We start from the raw sequence: 25,471 nt of genomic DNA on the forward strand, positions 1-25,471 counted from the left end.
GCGTTTGAGATTTTGAGATAAAATAAGAAAATAATAAAAAAATGCCAAAGAAGGAAGGGTTCAAGGAAAATGGAGAAGAAGAAGGGGAAGTGAGCAGAGCTGATTTCCCTCCCGGCTTTATGTTTGGGGTTGCCACTGCTTCATATCAGGTATACTGTAAAATGCATTCAGTTTCAGATTAGATCTGCTTCCGCCTTTCTCTTTTCTCTGCACAAATTTGTCTGAGTTTGCGCATCTGAATGTGGATGTATTTTTCTCTTCATTTTTAACTTTTAATTTTGTTAATTTCATTCCAATTTTGGGGGTTTAATGAATTCGATGACCCAAGTTTTCCTCACTCTCTCATTAACAGATTCACATCCTTTACCGTGTGTTTCCTTTCATTTTCACGGTTTCTTAACCAAACGCTATTCCCTTTTCTTCTCTTTTATTTTTCAGAAAATTAAGTTTTAATTTTATTTTTTCCAGTAATTTATTACTCCTCTGTTCAAATCTACTCTTTGAACTTCCAGCTTTTTTTTTTTTTTTAAATCCGCAATCTGGGTTGGTTAACGATTACAGATAGATGTTATCGATTATAAAATTTTTTACAAGATGTTATTGATGGTAAATTGTTTTGCAAGATGTTACTTATTGTAAATTAAACCTCCTTAATGGAGAGATAAGAGAAATTGAAACTTCTGAAGAATTATCTAAAATCATAATAGTCTGCTGTGATCCCTCACATTAATCCAATCTCTTCTTTCTGTTCTGGTTCCATTTTTAATGCCAGTTTACTGTAACAAATCAGCAGGCCCATTTATGTTGAGTACTTTCTTTGGTCCATATTCCATAGTAATAGGTTTCATAGAAATATATTCAATGCTACAATTTGGCAAATATATGAAATAAAGACACAGAAATGCACAGATAACACTTCTAGAGTCTCACTGGTGGACTCTCGTGGGTGCTAATCTGGAATGCAGCCAGTGAAGCTTTCTGATGCTCATCTTGCCATGGCATGGGGATTGGAGCAATCTATCTGCCCCTGGATTTTTATATACCACAAAAAAAAAAAAAAAATCTTACTGGACTGTTAGCAGTTGGCACACTATAAATAACGAAACACTTCGACAATTTTGAGTTAGCTACTTGTTGCATGTTTTCAGATTGAAGGAGCCTGCAATGAGGGCGGCAGGGGTGCTAGCATATGGGATTCTTTTTCACACACTGAGGGTATGTGGATTTTCTCTTTTTAAAACAACTACTACTAATAACAAAGGAAAGAAGAAATTGAAAAATTCTTGCCATCACTATTTGGGTTGATATGGCGAATTTTTTATTTGAACATTTCAACTTGATTAGGAAACTCTGTTTGTCTTTCTAGGAAAAATTATTGATGGAAGCAGCGGTGATGTGGCAGTTGATCATTATCATCGATACAAGGTGGGTCTAGGATTAGTGATGTCTATGCTGTATTTTTTACTTTCTCAATCTAAGATGTTAAAATTTTATTATTAAGTGAATTCACAAGATTTTGTACTCTTTTTATCTTTGGAAGTGGATGATCTTTAAGCAAAAATCAGTAATGGTGTTTTTAACCAAACTAATGTGTTGAAATTATAATTTAGTCTGAGACATTATCAGTTTGACAATTGTTTATGCATGTGAGTGACTAGCAGAGGAGGAGGGGTGGGTTTCAAAAATTCTTTTCAATTATCATTTGAATATCAAAATTTACTACATTACAGTATAATGTATATCTATGAAGTACAGACACTTCTCAACCCCTCATATACTTGTGTTGTATCCGTGTCCAAAACTTTGACGCTTGCAACAAGCCAAAATACTTGTCGAACTTGGCTGGATGCAACAAAGAAGTAGAAAACGAAGAAAAAGACAATTCTTATGTGGATAATTAGACCATATGCTATTTTATTGTTATGTCTATCATCATTTTTTTTTTTATAAGGATAAATATCTTTTAAAAATCAGCCCAATATCTATCATATATTTTTAACTAGTGATTATAGTATATAAAAAATACTTTTTTATTGCCGCATCCTGCTGTATTTGTGTTCTCATTTTTTAGAAATTGATGTATTGCTGTATCCATATCATGTTGTACCTGTATTACATATCCATGTCTGTGCTTCCTAGATGTATAATTGTTCACGTTGGTCTTTCAGATTTCAGTTTTCTGATTTTATCATGTTATACAGGAAGATGTCGAACTTATACACAAGTTTGGATTTGATGCTTATAGGTTCTCCATATCATGGTCTCGCATTTTCCCAGGTATGCCCTTCTAGTAAATGCCTTAATTTTACTTTTCAGGGTTTTTTTCTTATTTATTTATTCTTGTACATGCCACATGGTTAATGACTGTGTGTTTTATTATAATATTCAATTTATTGTAGAATAAAGCACTCGTCTATTAAGTCCTTTCTTCTACTTCATTAAGTTTTCCCTAGATATTAATTGTAGGTGAACTAGAAGGATTGCCATAGGAAATTTTTGTGCATGTACCTTAATTTGGATTCTAAGATATTGGAATGACCTGATGGGTAGGTTTATATATGTTATTTAGGCTTTTCTTTTCTTTTTGTTTTACTAAAATCCCTGGTTTGCAAGATTCAATTTTTCCATATCATGTCTAGACCCCAATTTCAGTATTGGTACCCTAAGGCAGTAGCCTATATAACATTGTCAGTTAGCTAAACTTAAGAAGTATCGAAATATTCATTCATTCTTTTAATCTAGCTTTGTGCACACAGTAGAAACAATCTGGTAGGCTTTCAATTGTAGAAACCTGTAGGAACCAGGAAGTTTGATGGGCAGAATTTTGCAATAGGCAATTTAAGAGAGGGTTTATTCCAGTTTGTTTCTGAAGCCTTCACTATAATGAATTCTTTGATTGTCATCAACATTTTACCTTTGTTGTTGTGATGCATAATTCTTAATATTATGACAAATAGGAAAATCAGGGTTTCCATGGCAAATGTTGTGATGTCTGCATATTATAAAGAGGAAATACCAAGTTTGGTTTCTCAGTAAAAGAAGTCAGCTACTGGTGGTCTCAAGCATTAAGTGTGAGTATAAAACAGATTCATTGGGAAAGGATCACGTAGATGTTTATCTAATACACACAAAGTTGGTACATTCATTTCTTTCATGGACAAAACCAAGTAATCATTAGTTTTCTGGTAAGTAGATGATAAAACTAGTGTTATCATGCGATTATGAAATGGGTAACTGAAGAATACTGATGTAGGACAAGTAACTCAATATATAAAATCCAGAAAATCTCAATAATTCAATAACCAAAGTCTCCTAAAGCTATTTCAACTTAGATATTTCTAATTGAACCTAAACCCTAGTAAAAGAAAAAACCAAATGTAACCCTAAAGTAATAACATTAAGAAGATAACTAAAATACTAATTAATATTAAATAGCCTACATAATCTGAAATAGCCTAGATAATTATAAATGCTACAATCAAACTTGTAAAATATAAAATAAGCTCCTAAATGACGTAGTCTCCTAATTTGGATATCTCCATTCTTCATCATTTTCCCTTGGTAAAACCTCAACTTGGAGTTTTGAAAAATTGGTGCAGAAAAAATTTGCAGCAAAGTCCACAGACAGCACTGTCAAATCTGAAATTCAGAAACATTATAAGCATCTTCAACAAAGCAACTTGCACCTCATTTTGTAGCATACTTGGAATGACAAAGTCAATGGAAGAGCTATAATCAATAACAATGGGTTTAATCTCATTAATTGGGAGATAAAGGTCAATATATGAGGGACTCTCACTAGGCATCACTTGAGCAAACTCTTCAGGTTCTTGGACAGCCACCAATTTAGTTTAACAAGTTGTACATTCAACATTATAACCAAGCGAATCATGTTACAGTAACTCAACAGATTCTTCCTTATGCATCTTATCTTTTAAACCCTCTTCAACAAGATTTTTCTTTAAGGCCTCAAAAGCAGAGGATGTGTTCATAATTGTAACATCTTCAACATGTTTTTCCTCAATGGGATCTTTTTTATTTCGGTCAAAGATTTTCCAAGTTGTCCGAATTCATCATGTATCTCATTGGACCCTTTTCTCCAGTCATCGCATAATTTATTGAATGCACCTTTTGCGTCAATCAATTCATCTTAAATAAGTTGTGATTTCAGTTTTCGAATAGTTTCTTCCTCTAACATATATAATCTTTAAAATCATTGTATTCATAAAAGACAGAAGGATGAAGATGTTCAAAGCCATATCTATCTCTTAAACCAATCAACTCTTGAAAATGCAAGGTAGCTTCATAAAAATCATCTTCCAAAATCTCAACTTGCTCCCAAGTAATCATATTCACCTTAAAATAAGAATTTAACAAGCTGAACAATTAAACTATGACCTTTAAAGAATTAATCTAGCAAAAAAGACCTTAAATTAAGAACTGGAAAGTCAACATTAGCTAGGAAGTATGGAAAATTTGCTGATGTGGCAGTCAACACTGATTTTGGCAGTCAAATTTGATGATATGATAGTGACTTCAGTAGACCAACTAAGCAGAAGTCAGCGTGTAACATATGTGGATCGGATCTATTACAATAATCAAAGTCTCCTAAAGCTATTACAACTTAGGTATTTATAATTGAACCTCAACCCTAATAAAACATAAAATACCAACTATAATCCTAAAGCCCTAACATTAAGAAAATAAGTAAAATACTAGTTAATGTTAAATAGCCTAAATAATCTAAAAGAGCCCAGATAATTATAAAAATTACAATCAAACTCATAAAATATAAAATAAGATCCTAAATAACTTAGTCTCTTAATTAGGGTATCTCCATTCTCCGTCAGATACATAGGGGAAATATTTTTTCTGTCACTGTCTCCTTTTTTTTCCCTTTTTTCATCTACTTTCTTATCAAACATGTATCTCCCTCATTGTCTACTAATTTTTCATGTCTTTAGTAATAATGTAAGCATATCAAGAGGAACAAAAAATTTGTTTAGAAAGGAAACTTTTAACAATCTTTATGTTCCTAAATTTGAGTGGGTATTCTCTTAGTTATGATGATGAAAGAGAGCTCAATGAATGTAGTATTGAACTGATGTTCTCCATACCTTTAAAAAAGTGAGGGAATTAAAGAGCCTGAGTGCTTTATCCTTTTTCTAAGAAAAATCAAGTTCACTCATTTATTGCTTAGCTTTATCCCTTTTAATTCTTTCCTTATTTGCTACCGGGCTACTTTCCTCATTTAACTTTTCTCCAAACTCCTTTTGTCCCCCAATTTTTGTTCCTTTATGACTAAGTGGGTGTGACATCATAAATATTCCTTCTTTTAGCAATATAATTGCAGATGATCAAGAGAGCTTCTTATTTTCACCCACTAAGTGGATCTAGGGCCAAATCATGGCCCCTAGTCCACTTCATTTGCATTTGAAGAGTCAATGCCCTTTCTGCTTTTCGCTTATAGAATTTGTGATGGAGAACGAAAATATCCTAATTAAGAGATTAAGTTATTTATGACTTTATTTTATATTTTATGGGTTTGATTGTAATCTTCATAATTATCTAGGCTATTTTAGATTATTTAGCCTATTTAATATTAATTAGTATTTTACTTCTTTTTCTAAAATTAGTGATTTATGGTTGTTATTGGTATTTTGCATTTTATTAGGCTTTTGGGTTTACCTATGTTAATTTAGTATCGATTAGGTTATGGATATTGAATATTGAGTCATTGAGATATTGAGATTTTTCCCTCTATTGATTATGTCTAGTTTTCTTCCAAGTTCTTCTGTTTCTCCCCCTAATTTTCTCTCTTCCTCCCTAATTGTTCTTTTCTATTTCTGAGTCTCTTCCTAAATTTCAATATTTTATCTTTCTTCCTATTTGTCCTCAATTAGTTGGTATCTGAGCTCAAGTTCAGCTTTTGCTATCAATCTATCATTTTTCTTTGTTTACCTAAAAAACGTTTGTTTCATGTGAGAAAAAAATCCAGGTTAGTTTGTTCTGAAAAGAAAAAGAAAAAACTGATTGGAGAAAAAATCCTGTTTGCCACCACTCCACTGTCCAATCATCCAATCTCTATTTTGTCGTCACAAAATTTTGCACCAGTCGCAGATTGCTAATCCTTGAATGTTTTACCACCCTTTTTCGTGTTGTTCACTGGCAAAAGGTTTGAAAAAAAAGTGAAAACGAAACTTAAGTCCTAGATCTGCTTTGCTCCATTTGGCGGCTGATACAAAACAACCTCCGATTGTGCCTCCGCTGAATTTTCGTCACTGGTCTCTGTCACATGTGCTGCCACGTGCCCGGTCTGGTCATGGAAAATCCAGTTCACGTGTGGCGCGTCATGCTCCGGCTTTTGATTATCGATCTGCTGGTGTCACTGTCATGTCGTCAATGTTGATTGCCACATCAGCAATTTTGGCAAACTTCCGACCTAGCTAATTGCGACATCCTGATTCTGATTTTGAGGTCTATTTTGAAAGATTCATTCCCTAAAGGTCAGATTTTGGTTAATCAGCTTGCGAATCTTTAGTTTGGGGTGAATATGATTATTGGAGCAAATTGAAGGGTTGGAAGATGATATTGATGAAGCTACCCTACATTTACAATATTTGAATGATTTGAGAGATAGATTTGGCTTTGAAAATTTGAATTATTCAGTTTTTTATAAATATTATGATATTAAAGATTTTATCTGTCATAATAAGAAAATGCTTGAAAGCTGGAAACCACAGCTTCTTTATGATGAATTTATGGGCATAAAAGATGCATTTGATTAGTTCTTTGATGACTGCTGAAAAGTAAAAGATGAGATATGCAATGAATTGGGACAAATTGAAAAATCTTTTAAGGATGTAGAAAAAGATCTTGTTGAGGAAAAACATGTTAAAGATGTCATAATTGTCAGCACATCTCCTGTTTTTGAGGCCTTAAACAATAATCTTTTTGAAAGGGGTTTAAGAGATGAGATGCATGAGGAAGAATCTATTGGGTTAGTGCAACATGATTTGCAACAAATTGAAAATTTCGGAATTGAAAATGTTGAATCTATAGATCTGGAAGTGGCTGTCCAAGTAGTTGGAGAGCATAATCAAGTCATAGGCTAAGTTTTAAAAACTTTGGAACTGAAAATGTTGAATCGACAGATTTGGAAGTGGCTGTCCAAGGGGTTGAAGAGTATAATCTAGTCATAGGCTAAATATTGAAAATGTTGAATCTACAGATTTGGAAGTACAAGTAGTTGAAGAGCAAAATCAAGTTATACCTATTGAAGATCATTTACCCCTTGACTTGATAATTCTGATTGTTGGAGTTCAAACTATTGCATTGGATGATAGTTCTTACATTGATTTTTTCATTCCAAGTGCTTAAAAATGAGGTGCAAGTTGCTTGGTTGAAAATGTTTGTTTTACTAATGAGTTTAGATTTGATGCTATTATTCATTGGAAATTTTTTTGCTTCGTTTTTTTCAAAACTTGAGATCGAGATTTGTCCAAATAGGGGGGAATTATGGAGGTTGGAGATGTGCTAATTGAGAGATTAAGTTATTTAGGACTTTATTATGTATTTTATGGGTTTGAGTGTGATCTTTATAATTATCTAGGCTATTTTAGATTTTTTAAGCTATTTAATATAAATTATTATCTTACTTCTTTTTCTTAGAATTAGAGCTTTAACTTATTAATGGTATTTTGCATTTTATTGGGGTTTTGGGTTTATTTATGAATACCTTTATTATTTTAGTTTCAATTAGGTTTTGGATATCGAATATTGAGATATTGAGATTTCTCTTTATTGATTCTGTCTTGTTCTCTCCCCAAGTTCTTTAGTTTCTTCTCCCAATTTCCTCTATTGCTCCCTAATTGTTCTGGTCTATTTCTGAGTTTCTCTCTAATTTTTTGTCTTCTTCCTACTTGTCCTACATCAATTTGACGAGCTTGATTTTGGTGACAAATGAAATTGTTATATTGTTTTACATTGTTTTTACAGATGGTTTGGGAACCAAAGTCAATAATGAAGGAATTGCCTTCTACAACAATCTCATTAATGCTCTTCTTGAAAAGGGTAAGGAACCATTTGTACTTGATTCCTCCTAGCTGTGATCATAACATAGGTATTAAATATGTTCATTTGTGCAGGTATTCAGCCGTTTGCAACTTTGTACCATTGGGATCTCCCTTTGCATCTTCATGAATCAATTGGAGGGTGGTTAAATAAGCAAATTGTGTAAGTATTATGTCTTTAATGAATTACTTGATAGTCTTTTCTAACTCGAGTATTAAATTATATGTTTCTTACCTACTTATAGTTTGTTGACGAGACTAGCATACTAAGCTCTATTTTAGTTTTAGACAGTACATACACAATTCCGTCATGATATTATTTTTTTGATTTCCTGATGTTTCTTGGGTATGGACCCACTACTACCTTTGATCATTCTCAAGCCTTTAGAAGCTGCAGAATTTTGTGGTTTGACACTCATGATCAAAGGAAAGGTGCTGCAAAACATCCTTTAAGACATATCAATGCCTGTTTGTTTATTTGCAATTGAATGGAGAAACCAGTAAAAGTTGACATGCACAATGAACATAGCAAGTAAGAATGCTTTGAAGAAGACGATACTTACATTCTATAAGCACCCTTTTGTCACCAATGCTTAGAGGTGGCAAAATGGGCCAAATGGGCCTACTCGACCCGACCTGACCTATTATTTGGCACGGCATTGTAGTGGCCTATGTCGGCCCAGTTGGTGACTTGTGTCGGCCTAGCATGGTCAAAATATGGCATGGCCCATATTTTCAAAACCTTAGCCCAACACGGCCTCATGGCCTGACAATAACATGGGTTGTGCCTGGTATGGTGCATAATAGGTTGGGTCATGCTGACCATGGGCCAATAGTATTTTTTTTCCATGTTTCATACTAATTTTTTTTAAAAAAGTGAGTTTTTTCTTATGTAATTCTTATTTTAGTGTCACTTATAAAAGAAGAATAAAAAAATAGTGACATGATTTATTTTACATAATTCGGCTTAAAATGCCTATGCCATGGGAAAGGGGGAAGTTTTATACTATGAATAAATAAATTTTACAAAAACTAATTAACTTGAAAACAATAAAATTTACAAGTATAAATAACATATATCATAAATCATTATTTTCTTCCAAAAGATACAAGTTCTTGTGAGCGATATTCCGCATCTAAGCCATTTTTGATGAGAATGCACATTTTTGCTGTAAATAAAAATATCAAACTTAACTAATTCTTCTTTTGAAAACTTAACATTTTGTTGTAAATAAAAATTAGTTTCATCATTAGAAGATATATTAGAATCTTGTTTTCTTTGACTTATTAAAGATCATACTAATTCTTGTTTACTTTGACTTATTAAAGATCATACTAACTCCGTAGTAAGACTAGCTTCTTGTTCTTCTTAGGTTCTTTCATTTAAATTCTTAGAATTAAGATAAAGCATACATAGAAATAAACTTTCTTTAATAGATTCTTTTATCTTGTTCAGGTTAATATCAATTTACATATTAGAATAATAAGATTCAAGTATAATTTATACATCTTTTAATTTTAATTTAGTATTCATAATTGTGGCCAAACAATTTAAAAGAGGAACATTTTTCCAATATTTTTAAAATTTTATTTCCGTAAGCTCACTAGCATTTTTGAAAATATCATAATTTCTATATTTTGGAAAACAAAAACTAATCTTATATGTATTTCCACTATTTAAAAAATTGTACTAGAAAAACATTTCCACTATGTGCCTAATCAACTCTTTTAAAACTTAAAATTCTATTTTTGTAAATTTTATTTTTTGTCATTCCAACATCATATCACACACAAATATCCATCTCTTTCATTAATTCAAATTTTTTTAACGTTAGAAGACATACAGTTCTATCCTTGTAATGAGAGGCTCGACCCATTCCAGCTGCAGCTCAAATTTTTCGTTGTTAGAAGGCAAAGGGATCGATCCCTATCAAGGGAGGATTGATCTCATTTAGTTTTAAGCCAAAAAAGAGTGTTCTGTTTGAAAAAGGAATAATCCCTTCAAGGAAGGGATCTATACTTTTTCTTTGCAGGCAAAATATGGGCTGTGCCGTGTTGAGCATGTGCCTTGGGCCAGCCCTTGGCCTAGCATGGACTGTACCTTGCCAACTCATGGGCCAATAAATGCCCAGCCTAGCATGGTGTGATCATTAAGGGTTGTGCTTGGTGTCACGAGCTCTAGTTTTAAGCCTGAATCGGTGCGGCCTTAGGCTGGGAATTGACTCCATATCCCTAAGTTTAGCCTACTATGCAAGTGTGCGGGCACTACGCCAACTAGAAAGGTAGAATATGCAAGCTAAGAAAACACAAGGGATGCAGGAATATGCTCTGTATATTACTGAAGTGTGTGATCGATACAACTGAGGGAAGGGCAACCCTCTATTTATAGCCCCAGCACCGTATGGCTACTCCTAAAATCTAGGGATTACCTTATTCCCAGAATTAAAGGATTACACATTAAAATACAGATTATACCTTGATTCTAAGAATCCCCTCCTGATTCCCAGGGTTAACCAGATCCTCTAGTTGTGTGCTGTCGATCCTGGATGCTTCTAGATGGTTTTGGATCGGTCCCACTCTTTTGGGTCCACCTAGGTGTGGTGTGGGCATGATGCGAGCTTGGCCCTGGTTGTGCGGGCAGGCCTGAGTGCTATGCGGGTGATCTGGACACCTATCCCCACAAACCCCTACTTTTGTCCCTAGTGCTCGAGCCTTGGCTGCTGGTGCTTGGTCCTCAGCTCCTGGTGCGCCCGCCCAAGGCATGACATTCTCCCCCACCTGATCTTGCTACACCTTCATCGTGTCCTTTGCATGGAACTGCTTGATCTGGTTCTGAAACTGCCATAGGTCCTCTGTTAGTTCCCAACTAGCTTCACTGTCTGGAAGCCCCTTCCATTGCACCAAGTACTCTTATCTTGGTTGATGATAATTCCATCGCCTTACAACCTTGTCAGTCAAAATGCATTGGACCTCGTTCTCATATGAGGCCTTGGTTCTCAATGGTGCATGCCTTGACTTTGCTCGTCCTGGATCCCTATGGTCCTCATGGAACGGCTTGAGCATGCTCACATGGAAGACTGGGTGTACTCTCGGCTTTGGTGGCATATCCAGCTTGTAAGCAACCATGCCTAGCCTCTTACGAACTCTGAAAGGTCCCTCATACCTTTGGACTAAACCCTTATGCAGGCCTTTGTGGCGCAAGATAGGTTGCAGCTTCACCAATACCAAGTCCCCCACTTGGAACTGCATGTTCCTCCTCTTCTGGTCTGTCCATTTCTTCGACCTCTTAGCAGCTTTGTGTAGACAGACTCTGGCCAAGTCGGCTTGCTCCTCCCAAGCTTTAGCAAACTTGTATGTTGCTGGGTTAGGCCCTGTATAACCTGCGGTAATTCAACTGGGCATCAACAGTTGCTGCCCTGTCACAATCTCAAAGGGACTCTGGTTCGTTGCTTCACTCTTTTGTAGGTTTTAAGAGAACTAGGTGACATCAAGCAGCTTTGGCCAGTCTCGTTGTGTAGCACTCACATAATGCCCGAGATAAACCTCCAACAATCCATTCACTCGTTCAATCTACCTGTCGGTCTGCGGATGCATGCTGGTGGAAAAGTTCAAGTCTGACCCCAATAGCTTGAACAATTTAGTCCAGAACCGCCTTGTGAATCACACGTCCTGATCACTAACAATGGTCCTCGATACTCTCTAATACTTCACCATGTTCTTCAGGAACAAAGGGGTTGCCTCCTCGGCTGGGCACTCCTTGGTTGCTAGAATGAAAATATCGTATATGGAAAACCTGTCCACCACTACTATGATGCTTCCAAACCTTTCTGCCTTGGGTAAATTGACTATGAAGTTCGGAGTGACACTTTTCCATTGTCATTCTGGTATGGGCAAAGGCTCTAAGAGACCGCATGGTGGCTTGAACTCTACCTTGTTTTGCTGGCACACAAGACGAGTCTTCACTTAGGCCTCAACATCATCCCCTGTGCAGCCAATAGTAATGATCCTCTAGCAAGGCTAACGTGCGGTGCACGCTTGGGTGACCAGCCCACTTTGAATCATGGCACTCTTGCATCACCTCTCTGCGGAGCTTCCCACGTTGCGGCACAAACAACCTACTATCCTTGCTGTACAACAAATCATCATGCAGCCAAAAATGTCTAGTTTTACCTTGCTTGGCATGGTTGATGGGAGTTTGTGTCGTAGGATCTTGGGGTAGCCCTTCCCTGATGTGCAGCACCAAAGACCCCTTTGGTTGGCTGATGGCAACAAGGCATGCCTTTAGGTTCAGGGCGTTAGCCACCATATTCACCCACCTAGGCTTGTACTCCAACTTGTAATCAAATTCTGCAAGAAAGTCCTGCCAGTGGGCCTGCTTGGGGGACAGCTTCTTCTGCGTCTGGAATGTTGGTTGCAACATTGTTGGTTCTGACTACAAACCTTGACACCAACAGGTAATGTCGCAAAGTGTGCAAGCTATGCACCACTATTGTCATCTCCTTTTCATGGATTATGTATCTGCGCTCGGTCTCGTTGAGCTTTTGGCTTTCAAGTGCAATTAGATGGTTCTCCTGCATCAGCACACCTCTTATTGCAAAGTCCGATGCATTCGTATGCACCTCGTACGGTCTGGCAAGGCCAAGACGGGCTCCTCAGTCACTATCCGCTTCAATTGATCAAAGGCTTCTTGGCACTCGGTGCTCCCTCCCACTCTCCCCTTCTTGAACAAATCAGTCAATGTTGTGGCAATGGGTAAGGGGCCTTTGATGAAGCACTGGTGGTAGTTAACCAGCTCAAGGAATGATCTCAATTCGGTGACCTTGGCTGGCGGTTCCCAATCCAAATTGGCACACCTTGCTAGCATCCATGCATATCTTGCCACCTTCCACTATGTGGCCTAGAAACAGTACCTCTTGTTGGGCAAATGAGCACTTCTCCTTCTTCATGAATAGTTCATTCCTCTGCAACGCCTCGAACACCTATCTCAAGTGGTCTACATGCTCCCAAAATGTCTGGCTATAGAGTATAATATCAAGATAAACCACAACAAAATGATCAAAGAACGATTGCAGTACCTTGTTCATGAGCGTACAGAATGTTGTCGGAGCATTGGTGAATCTGAATGGCATGACCAAAACCTCATAAGAGCCATAGCGGGTGACACACACGGTCTTTGGCTCATCTTCCTCCACGATCTTGACCTGGTAATAACTTGACCTCAAATCCAACTTGGTGAACCACCTCGCGTCTCCAAGTTGGTCGAACAAGTTCACAATGAGGGGGATAAGATACTTGTTCTTGATGGTCAGCTTGTTCAGTGCCCTGTAGTCAATACACAACCGCAAGGACCCATCATGCTTGCGTTGGAACAAAATTGGGGCACCATTTAGGGCCTTCGATGGCCTGATGTAGCCAGCATCAATCTGTTCCCGGAGCTGTTTCCTCAACTTCTCCAACTCTGGGGCTGACATTCGATAGGAGGCCTTGGCTGGTGGCTTGGCCTCAGGCACTAGCTCGATCTTATGGTCCACCTCTCTCTTGGGTGGCAGCTTGCTAGGCAACTGTGCGGGAATCATATCGCTAAAGGCCTCTAGCAACTCTAGCACTTCCACGGGGGTGTTGGTCTTTTTCTCCTTCGGTTCATCATACTTCAGGGCAGCTAAGAAGGTGTTATCCTTGCTCACCGCCTTGGCAAATTGAATGGCCGATAGCACCTTGGTCCCAAGCCTGGACCTGTGCCTCAATGGTACAAGGCATTGGCACCGTGCGTCTAGAATGCCTATGCAATTGGCAAAGGCACAAGGAGGGCATTAATCCGAACAAGAAAATCTAAACCAATCACAAATTCATAATCATCCAAGGGTATTACCTCAATGGTCTCCTTGCTTTTCCAATCTCCAAGTTGTATCTCTACCCCATGTGCCACTCCAATGGTTGGAGCCTCTTTGGAGTTTACTGTCTTGATGTTATCAGTCCCCTTGTGCACCTTCGGGCCAAGTTTCTAGGCTCCATCACCTAATATGAACAAATGTGAAGCTCGTGTCCACTAGAGTGTTCACTTTCTTGCCCGCAACCGACAGATCCATATACTTAAGTCCTTTTAGCTTGCGGCTTCCCTTACCTTAGACAACATTGAGCACAATTGACCCAAGCTTTGCTATCTCCTTCTCTGGCTCCTCATTCGATTCCTTGTCTATGGTAGTCAGCTTGCCCTTTTTGGGGCAGTCTCGAACTTTATGCGGTTCTCCACATAGATAACAAGAGATCCACTCTCGGTCTCTCCTAGCCTTCTACTTCCCTACTGGTGGCTTCCCCTGGCCATCGTTGTCCAAACGGTCTTGGTCTCCATCTTTGGACTGCCGGTCACGGTCTTCTTCCTTGGATTGTCGTTCCCGATCCCTCTTGCCCTTGCCTTTCCCATTAGGCTTGGAAGACTTGAACTTGTTTTGTGGCCTACACTCCACCAAGGACTCAGCGGTGGTCATGGCCTTGGCCAGCTCATGAACTCCTCTCCTTTGCAGCTCGTGTTTCACCCACGGCTTGAGGCCATCCAAGAAGGCAAACAGACCCTCAGTCTCACTCAGATATGAAATCTGAAGCATCAATTCAGAGAACTTCTAGTCATACTCCTTGACCTCCCCCTGCTGAGTAAACTTGCGTAACTTTGCCCGTGCCTTATCATTGGCATACTCGGGGTAGAATTGCTCCTTGAATTCTTTTTGGAACTCCTCTCAGGTTCCAACCAAGGCACCACCGCGCCTCACATCATCACACTTGCGCCTCCACCACAAGAAGGCAACATCAATAAAATACATTGAAGCAGTGCTTACCTTAGTGGCATCGTCCGACATGCCCATGGTTCGGAAGTATTGCTCTATCCCTCATAGAAAGTTGTCCACTTCTTTTGCAGCGCTAGTTCCCTTGAACTCTTTGGGCTTAGGATCTCTACACGAGACTTTGGCACTTTAGCTATCACGCTATTCCCAATGGTTGTTTTGCAAGCAGTGAGCTCTCCTCTGAGCTCCTCAATCTCCTTGCGTATGCTCTCCACTAGGGCCTTTAAGGCTTCATTTCGCTGGGTGAACATGTTGATGGTCTCATTCAGAGCAGCCTGCATCTCACCTTTGAGCTCCTTCTCCCTGGAGTCCAAATCCTCAAAGTGAGCCTCCACCTCGTCAATCTTCTCTTTCACATCACCCACTGTCACCTCCACCTTGGGCAACCACCCATCTATAGTAGACCAGATGTCCTTCAAACTAGCTTTCTTCCCCCTTTTGCGGCATTGCTCTTGGGCCTCTGGTTGTTGGCTAGCAACATCATTATGGGATGCCATTTTCGCAAACGCTTTGAGTGTGACCTGAACACAAACAAGCAAAACCTGCTTTGATACCAATTGTCATGGGCTCCGGTCTTAAGCTTGAATTCGTGCGGTTTTAGGCTGGGAATTGACTCCATATGCCTAAGTTCAGCCTACTACGCAAGCGTGCGAGCACTACACCAATTGGAAAGGCAGAATACGCAAGCTAAGAAAACACAAGGGATGCTAGAATATGCTTTGTATATTATTGAACTGTGTGATCGATACAACTGAGGGAGGGTTGGCCCTCTATTTATAGCCCCAGCCTCGTATGGCTACTCCTAAAATCGAGGGATTACATGATTCCTAGAATTAAGGGATTACACATTAAAATACAGATTACACCCTAATTCTAAGGATCCCCTTCTGATTCTCAGGGTTGACCAAATCCTCTAGCTGTGTGCTGCTGATCCTAGATGCTTCTAGATGGTTCTGGGTCGGTCTCACTCTTTTGGGTCCACCTAGGTGCAGTGCGGGTATGATGCGGGCCTGGCCTTGGTTGTGTGGATAGGCTTGAGTGCTGTGCGGGCGGTCTGGATACTTCTCCCATGCTTATTGCGCAAACCCCTGCTTCTGTTCTTGGTGCTCGGGCCTCAGGTCCCGCCTAGGGCGTGACACTGGCATGAAATGGTTACTGTAGCAAATGTGCTGTGCCTTGTCATAGGCTGCCCCTCATTTTGCCACCTCTACCAATGCTGACTAATGTAACACAAGTCCGATAATTTTCATTTCTTATGTTCACAAGGAACAAAATACTATGAGGCATTGGATCAATTAGAAACTGTTTTATTTCATTTTCAGGGAAGATACCATTTAGAAATAATTCTTTTGACGTTGCAAACTTCAGCCTACTCCCAATTTAGATGCTGCTGTGTATAGGAAGGCTAAAACATACCGTTTACATAACAGATCTCATTGTTACTTTGTTTGTCCCCTTAATAATCCTTGTGGAAATCACTTTTTGCCATGATTTCGCTTTTTTCAATTTGCAGCATCAACCCATTTCCATGGGTCAAAAAACGATATCTAATTGGAGTTCAGATTAAACAAGTTTCTCTAGTATTTGTCCGTCTTAAGTTGTTAATCCACCTGTGGGACCATAAATAGGTTACTGGCTTACTGCAAGTGACAAGATAATCCAGCTGAAGTTTCTATTAATAATCTAGTAAAATTCTTCACATAGATGATACCATAATTTTTTGTTTTACTTTTTTTTTCTGCTTGTGTAGTGCAGGTTTTACTATTGAATGGATGTTATTCAAATTTAGATCACCCAGTTTATCCTGCCTTTGGAGCTGTAATTTATAGCTTGCATAGGAACAAGTTTCATGTATTGTCCATGTGGAGTGTAGAAGATACTAATAGGGCTTCATGCTCAATCCTGACTCAAAAGTTCCATTGATATCACTGTAAATTGTGGGAAAACACTTATTTACAGTTGGTTGTAATATTGTAATCTGTATATTTGTATTTGTATCTCTAGAATTAAGTATTTGTATCCCTAGAATTAAGGACAAAAATTAAGATAGACAATCCCTCAATTATAGGATTAGTTTTTTTGGAAGATTTAGTTTCCTAATTTAACCCCTAGTTAGTTGTATATAAACCTAAGGTTCTTGTATAATTTTGTAGAGTAGTTTTTCAATATACATTCAGTTTTCACACTGATTTATTTTTTAGTTTTTTCACATGGTATCAGAGCTTTAGGCTCTTCTTGGGAAGCAAAATTTTTCAGCCCTCATTGTTGACTTCTATTTTAGGCTTTCATTGCCAAATCCTGTTTAGGCTTTTATTGCCGAACCCTTTCAAAAAAAGATATCATTACCACCCAATTTGAGGAAATGTCAATTGGAAAAATCACTGGAGTACTACAGATGTCTCGGAAACAAGGAGAGTTCGACAGGGAAGAGATTGAAAAGCTGAGAAACTTATTGAAAATCCTTGAAAAGCCTACTGTGATATGTTCTTTGGGTAAGGTCTCTAGTTCAGGTAAAGCTTCTGGTTCTCATGGATTAAATGTCTCGGTTAAACTTATTACGAGTTCTTGGGTCATTGACTCGGGAGCCACAAAGCATATGATACATTCCTTACAGAAGTTTAGTACATATACCTTGTGTCCTAGTAATAAGAAAATTGTTGTTGCAGATGGTTCATTTACTACAGTGGCAGGATTAGGAGATGTTCAAGTTAATCTCTCGTTTGTTCTAAAAAATGTTCTTCATGTTGGATTATCTACTAATTTGATATCTATACAAAAACTTACCAGAGATATGAATTGCAAAGTGACTTTTTATCCCTCTTATTATGAATTTCAAGACCAGAGTTCGGGGAAGATAATTGGACTTGCTAAGGAGAATGATGGACTATACTATCTTGAGACATCAAATAACACAAGTAATATCAAGAATAGTTTACCTTTGTCATTTCTTTCTGTAAAATCTTCCAATAAATACAAAATTTGGATTTACCATTTTTGTCTTGGACATCCTTCTTTTGGAACTTTGAGAAACATGTTTCCTTCTTTGTTCAAAGGATTAAATGTCGAAGATTTTCATTGTGATGTTTGCGAACTTGCAAAGCATAGACGTGTGTTTTTTCCAATTAGTAACAAAAGAAGTTCTACTCCTTTTTACTTAATTCATAGTAACATTTGGGGTCTTTCTACAATTCCTAATATTTCTGGTGCAAGATGGTTTGTTTCATTCATAGATGATTGTACTAGGGTCTCTTAGGTTTTTTTACTTAAATTCAAATCAGATGTGAATAGTATTTTTTTAAGCTTCCAAAACATGATCCAAAATCAATTTGGAGTGAGAATCAAGAGATTTAGGTCTGATAATGCAAGAGACTATTTCAACCAGAGTTTATCCACCTATTTTCAAAAAGAGGGGATTATCCATGAGTCATCTTGTGTCAATACTCCACAGCAAAATGGAGTGGCAGAGAGGGAAAATAACCATTTACTAGCCACAACCCTAGCTTTTCTTTTTCAAGCAAATGTACCTAAATCTTATTGAGGGAAGCTGTTCTCATTGCCACACACATTATAAATAGGTTACCTTCAAGGGTTTTGGGATTTAAAACTCCTATGGAACTACTCTCACAATTTTATCCCAACCTCAATACCATAAACAATCTCACACCTAGGATATTTGGTTGTACATCATTTGTTCATGTTCATAGTCATAACAAGGGAAAGTTGGATCCAAGAGCGATTAAGTGTATTTTTGTGGGGTATACCTCAACTCAAAAAGAATATAAATGCTATCATCCTCCTACCAAAAAATTCTATATGTCTGCAGATGTCACTTTTGAAGAAAGTAAATCATTTTTTACTCAACCTTATCTTCAGGGGGAGACTTCATTCATGGAAGATAAAGATAAAGGCTTCTTTTTGCTTGATTTGTCTCATTCTTCAACATTTAAACCCATTAATTCTTCTGAGTCGAAACCTGTTTCTACTGAACCCAAGTTAAACACTGAATTTGAGTCTGAACCCATTCCAAATACAGAAGATGTGACAACGGAAAATATTGTTCTTGATTCTATGAAGGAATTACAGGTGTACTTAAGAAGGAAAGTTCCAGATCTTGAACTAGTTTCAGTCCAAGAACCTGATCCTAACTCTGGAAATGAGGTAACTACAGTTTTTGACTCTGTTTCTCAAAATGAACATAAATCTCTTAAAACTATAACTAGTGATTATGATCTGCCTATTGCCATTAGGAAATGAACTAGAGAATGTACTAAGCATCCACTATACCCAATCTCTAATTTTGTGTCATTTGAAAAATTCTCACCATCCCACAGAAGTTTTTTTGTGAGCCTAAATACTATTTCTGTTTCAACTACATTATCCGAGGCATTATCCAGTGAGAAATGTAGGCAAGCCATGAAAATAGAAATAGAGGCCTTAGAGAAAAATCAGACATGGGAACTGGTAGAGTTGCCTAAAGGAAAAAATCTAGTGGGGTGTAAATGGGTTTTCACTGTAAAATACAAGGCAGAGGGTACTGTTGAAAGGTATAAAGCCAGGTTAGTGGCTAAGGGCTACACTCAAACCTACGGAGTGGATTATCAGGAAACCTTTACTCCAATTGCCAAAATGAATACAGTTGGGATTTTGTTATCATTGGCTGCAAATTACAATTGGCAACTTCAACAATTTGATGTAAAGAATGCTTTTCTACGTGGTGATTTGGAAGAAGAAATATATATGAAGGTTCCACTAGGATTTGGAGGTCATCTAGAAGCAAACAAAGTATGCAGGCTGAAAAAAGCTTTATAGGGCCTTAAACAGTCTCCTTGGGCTTGGTTTGGGAGATTTGCCAAAGTGATGCTAGCAATGAGATATAAACAGAGTCAAGGAGATCACACATTGTTTATCAAGCATTCTGATTCAGGGAGAGTCACAGTTTTATTAGTGTATGTTGATGATATAATTGTAACTAGAGATGATGAAAAAAAGAGAGAATCTAAAACAGTGTTTGGCTAGAAAATTTGAGATAAAAGAGCTAGGGAGATTGAAGTACTTCCTAGGAATTGAAGTAGCTCACTCACGACATGGTATCTTCATCTCACAACAGAAATGTGATAGATCTTCTGAAGGAAATTAGAAAGCTCGCATGTAAACCTGCAAATACCCCTATAGATCTTAATCATAAAATTGGAGAAGCTAATGAAGATGCTGCTGTAAATAGAGAGATGTACCAAAGATTAGTGGGAAGACTCATTTATCTCTCACATACTAGACCTGATATAGCATATGCTGTGAGTGTGATAAGTCAATTTATGCATAATCCTAAAGAAGTGCACTTATAGGTTGTCTACTGTATATTGCACTATTTGAAGGCTAATCTTGGGAGAGGTATCTTATTCAAAAGAAATTCGGGGCTAGTTCTAGAAGCATATACAGATGCTGATTATGCAGGTTCAGTAACTGATAGAAGATTCACCTCAGGCTACTACACTTTCTTAGGCGGTAATCTTGTGACTTGGAGTAGTAAAAAACAGAATGTGATGGCAAGATCAAGTGCTGAAGCAGAGTTCAGAGTAATGGCTCAAGGAATTTGTGAACTACTATAGTTAAAGATTATCCTAGAAGACTTGAAGATCAAGTGGGATGGACCAATGAGACTCTACTATGATAACAAGTCTGCAATAAGCATTGCACACAATCCTGCGCAACATGACAGAACAAAACACATTGAAGTAGACCGGTATTTCATAAAGGAGAAACTAGACAGTGTGTTGATTTGTACACCTTATGTATCAACCAAGGGTCAACTTGCAGATGTGTTGACTAAAGGTCTCAACAGTGTAACATTTCAAGAAATTATTTCCAAGCTGAGAATGGAAAACACCTATTCACCAGCTTGAGGGGGAGTGTGGGAAAACACTTATTTACAGCTGGTTGTAATCTTGTAATCTGTATATTTATATTTGTATCTCTAGAATTAAGTATTTGTATCCCTAGAATTAAGGACAAAAATTAAGATAGACAATCCCTCAATTATAGGATTAGTTTTTTTGGAAGATTTAGTTTCCTAATTTAACCCCTAGTTAGTTGTATATAAACCTAAGGTTCTTGTATCCATCCATATTATATGCTGTCCCCTCCCCCCCCCCCCCCCCCCCATTTCCCCCTTTTTTGTTTTTGGTTTGGCACAGGGAAGGGATTGGGATGCATGGGGCACTGGCACTTCTTGTTTTCTTTTTTTTTCTTTGCCAATATATAGATTTTTTTTTTTTTTTTTACTTTATCACAGCATAGCATGGATAAAGCTGCATAAACATCAAAAGATGTTGCTTAGGCCTTTCAGGGTAAGAGCACAGTAATTGTAAATCATTTGTATCATCTGCATCCAGTTTCTCTCTTTAAGTTTGGGAAAATCTCTTGCTAAATTATTTCATTTGAGTGTCACCCTCTAAGATTTATGAACCTAATAACATATTGTATGCTAACTCTGATATGGCTTCTGCTTGGCCATTGTCCAGAAACTACTTTGCTGTTTATGCAGATGCTTGCTTTGCACACTTTGGTGATAGAGTAAAGAATTGGATCACTATAAATGAACCGCTCCAAACTGCAGTGAATGGGTATGGTACTGGGATATTTGCTCCTGGAAGATGTGAAGGTTCATCAACAGAACCATATTTGGCTGCACACCATCAGATCTTGGCCCATGCAAGGGCTGTTTCAATATACAGAAGCAAGTACAAGGTACTCGATAATGAACAGATCTAGAGAAGGATCTAGGCAGCCAATAAACATTCATCATCATAAATAGAAATAATTGGTCATGTGTTGTGGTTCATCTTGAAATCCTCTATCTGCAAATAAACTACCAAAATAAGAGAGGTGCTAGACCAATAGAGGAATCCAGTAGACACATAACTTTTTTTAGCAACCTTTGTTCTTCCTGATTTCCTTTCTTTGTTCTCTTTTGTTGGAAAATCAACCTCTGGCCATCAAAAGAGAAAAGGCTACTTTGGGATCTAATCTAGCAAACTCTTTGAGTTAGTGGTGTTGACTTTTTTTTTTCTTTTTAATTTCCAAAAGGTTACATGTTTGAATGTCAGCATTAGGTTATGGATTTATTTTTATTCCTATGTAGGTTTAGAAGGCATATAAAATTTTGAATGTGGTCACATCATCTAAGCAATTGAAGTTAAGGTTCCGTACTGATTATTATTCTGCATGAAATACAACCTGTTGTAATTTGTAAATACCATAGCTTCAAACTCTCAACTTTAATTGTCACTCAGCTCAACTAAAGTTATCTATGTAAATTTTAAGTGTGTTTCTTGCTAAAACCACTTTAGTAATTACTGCCGTCTCATTTGGTTATCTTGTCCACTCTCTAAGACTCTCCATACGAAGGCAAATATTTATATTCAGCACATTCTACAAATTACTTTCCAGACAGGTCATTTCATATTTGATACGATTTTCTTTGTGATCACCAGTGTGATTGTCATTTTGTAGTTTTGTGTGAAATAAAACTCTTATCTGTATAATTACAAGAGTAAAATTCTTTGTGTCTTTGCTGTTGTTATTCTTGTTGTGCTAGGATAAGCAAGGGGGACAAATTGGGTGGGTGCTAGACTGTGAATGGGCAGAGGCCAATTCAGACAAAATTGAAGACAAATCTGCTGCGGCAAGGCGCCTTGATTTTCAACTTGGATGGTATTTCTGCTTATGTTCAGTGTTCAAGTTAATTATAGTGATCACACAATCACATAGAAAAGATAAGAGCTTATTGTTGGTGACATGAAATCTCTTCAATTGGATTTTTTTGGTTTAGCTTAAGTTCACTCGAAGAAATTTCAAATTTATGTATGGAAGTTGTGCATTTCACATTCTGAATATATGTTTTCTCTGAATATTCAAGAATCAAAGATAATATGCAGAACTTAACCTGTTAAAACTTGTTAACACTACTTTATAATTATTGCCATCATCTGTACTTATTAAAGCCATTACCTAAACAGTACACCAAGTTGTTCTCTAACGTGGAGCTTTGTTACCTTTAAATATCCTTAATTGAAATTTCTCATTTAGCCATATAATGTAAGTGTTTCAACCCTTAAAAAGATAAGGTGTAAATAGTCATTTTGTCAATCTCTCATGAACATTCTAACTTATTAGCTCCATAAAAATCAATTCAAGACTAATGCAACTGTTCCTCACTAATGTAAACGGGAAGTGTTCCCTTTTTCTTTTCGTGTATGTGAGAAATGTTATATGAAAGACTTGTGATGTTTTGAGACAGGAATCTCTTGTGGGTGGGGTAGCTAAGGATACTTATATAAATGTCATTTTAATGGCAAGGTCACCAAGCAATTAAAAATGCAGGCTCTGCTAAAAAAAGAGTTGTTTATGTCTTTTAAATTCAAATATTATATAGAACATTCTAGGTACATTATCCCTAAGCCACCCTATTGATCTAAAATGCTTCCTAATTTCAATACTCTCTCTCTCTCTCTCTCTCCATTCTGAGAACCTTTTCACCTAATTCTATTACTACTGCTACAGGTACTTGTGCCCATTATATTATGGAGACTATCCTGCAGTTATGCGTGAAAAATTAGATCAACTTCCCAAGTTCTCACAGGAAGAAAAAGAATTGCTTATGAACTCATTGGACTTTCTTGGTGTTAATCATTATACATCAAGGTTTATTTCTCATGTAACAAACAGTTCCGAAGAAATTATTTTCTATAAGGCTCAAGAGATGGAGAGAATCGGTAATAATCTCTCTTTCTCTACATGTGTTCATCTGTCTCTGTTTTGTGCACTAATGTTCTTAGTACTTGCCAGTTGAATGGGAAGGAGGCGAGAAGATTGGTGAAAAGGTGCAGACTCTCTTTTTGTTGTGCATGTATATTTTATGCAAAAACACATTTTTCTTTAGGTTTATATTTTGATATGCTAAAAGTTTTAAAGCATGGCAGGCAGCATCAGAATGGCTCTACATTGTCCCTTGGGGCATCCGGAAGGTTCTCAATTACATAGCACAAACATACAACAATCCCCCAATATATATCACCGAGAATGGTATGCGGTTTGACTTTGAGAATCGAGATAATAATCGATTTATGGTCTCTGTTTTGCTTTTGCATCTATTTTTCATACATGCAGATGCTGTCCACGGTCAGTTTTTTGGTGACAACCCATATAAAAATAATTTTTTACTTCTGGAAGACATTTTAATTTTAACAACTTAGGGATATTCCTTATGGGCTAGTCTGGCTACCTCATAGGCGAGATATATTTAAGGTTCAGCTAGTTGACAGGCTACTGTAGAACCTTCTGTAGTCAGCATACAATTGTACAATCAAGGATTAAGCAAGGTCGGTTGACTTCATTATTCCTTAAATTTTTTCTGTCAAAATTTTGACAGGGATGGATGATGAAGAGGACAACAGTTTGCCACTTCAGGATATTCTTGATGACAAATTAAGAGTTCGCTACTTTAAGGGATACCTTGCCGCAGTTGCTCAGGCAATCAAGTGAGTTGGTCCGCTTTTAATCTTCATATCACATGGAATTTTCTAATTGAGCATCTTCTTTTTTAGAAATTCAATCTCTTTTCATGGGGTCAATGTAAGAGAAAGCATCAAATATTTATTGTAGTATGTAATCTAACAGTAAATTAAAGTGTATTCAGTGTTGACCATTACTTGTGGTTAATACAGAATGGAAGAAAATGCATTAATAAGTTGATTATATTTGCAATTGCAGAGATGGAGCAGATGTGAGGGGATATTTTGCATGGTCACTAATTGACAATTTTGAGTGGGGTCAAGGATATACCAAACGCTTTGGTTTGGTTTATGTAGATTACAAGAATGGTCTGATCAGGCATCCCAAATCTTCTGCTTATTGGTTCGCACGGTTCTTGAAAGGTGGTGAAAAGAAAAGTGGCAAAGACGACTAAATTGCCTAAAACTATGCATGTATTGTTAAATTAGGGTAGAACTCAACATACATGGCCTACCTTGCATTTCTTTCTTACTTGATTTGTGACTTCAAATTCAAACCGTAAGATTCTGTTAAGGTCCTGACTCTTTTGCTTGTTTTTCGTTTGTAGTTGGTGACAAACAAAACAAATAAATGGGCTACTTCAATAGACCACGCATTCATAATAAACCTTGCTTTTATATTGACATATTTGAAATTATATGTAATTAAAAATAATTAGTGTATTTTAAAATAAACAATGTAATTTCATTTCATTCTTCGTGCATGTTCCCTGCCCTTTCCTGCCGGTGGGTACCGCACAGGTCTCGCGTTAGAGAATCTGGGAGCCATATTTGGAACCCTAAACACTAATGCTCCGCCCTCTGCTTTGGATTTCTGCTTTCAGCCAAGTACCACTCTTTCAACGAAAGCAACCTCGTTACTGTTTCATCTTGATAGCAGTATCACATTTATTTTCTCTTGTTGAAGTCTCCCACGTACAAAACAATAGTTTGGTAGATTTCCATAGCGAAATAAAACCACAGTATATTCCCACCACTGACATCAACTCTACTA

General features: G+C 37.3%; 1 protein-coding gene across 1 annotated transcript; it reads left to right on the forward strand.

Annotated features, from left to right (window-relative positions):
• On the forward strand, window positions 1–25,084 carry LOC111276820 (beta-glucosidase 42-like). Its single transcript, XM_022862703.2, has 13 exons — window positions 1–149; window positions 1,149–1,215; window positions 1,367–1,425; window positions 2,202–2,277; window positions 7,999–8,073; window positions 8,148–8,235; window positions 21,427–21,652; window positions 22,503–22,618; window positions 23,468–23,679; window positions 23,753–23,787; window positions 23,887–23,989; window positions 24,336–24,444; window positions 24,677–25,084. Exons 1-13 carry the CDS (start codon window positions 42–44, stop codon window positions 24,870–24,872), a joined length of 1,470 nt encoding a protein of 489 aa, XP_022718438.1. The 5' UTR covers window positions 1–41; the 3' UTR covers window positions 24,873–25,084.
• Window positions 25,085–25,471: the final 387 nt, after the last annotated feature.

The sequence above is a fragment of the Durio zibethinus genome, chromosome 7, assembly GCF_047325235.1.
Source record: "Durio zibethinus cultivar Kanyao isolate XHJ-2024 chromosome 7, ASM4732523v1, whole genome shotgun sequence".
Classification (NCBI taxonomy): Eukaryota; Viridiplantae; Streptophyta; class Magnoliopsida; order Malvales; family Malvaceae; genus Durio; species Durio zibethinus.

Excerpts from the sequence above, each read along its gene's own strand:
- LOC111276820 (XM_022862703.2), top strand. The coding sequence starts at position 42 with ATGCCAAAGAAGGAAGGGTTCAAGGAAAATGGAGAAGAAGAAGGGGAA. Across the intron at positions 2,278-7,998 it reads ATGGTCTCGCATTTTCCCAG|ATGGTTTGGGAACCAAAGTC; the intron begins GTATGCCCTTCT and ends TTGTTTTTACAG. Across the intron at positions 8,074-8,147 it reads TAATGCTCTTCTTGAAAAGG|GTATTCAGCCGTTTGCAACT; the intron begins GTAAGGAACCAT and ends TCATTTGTGCAG.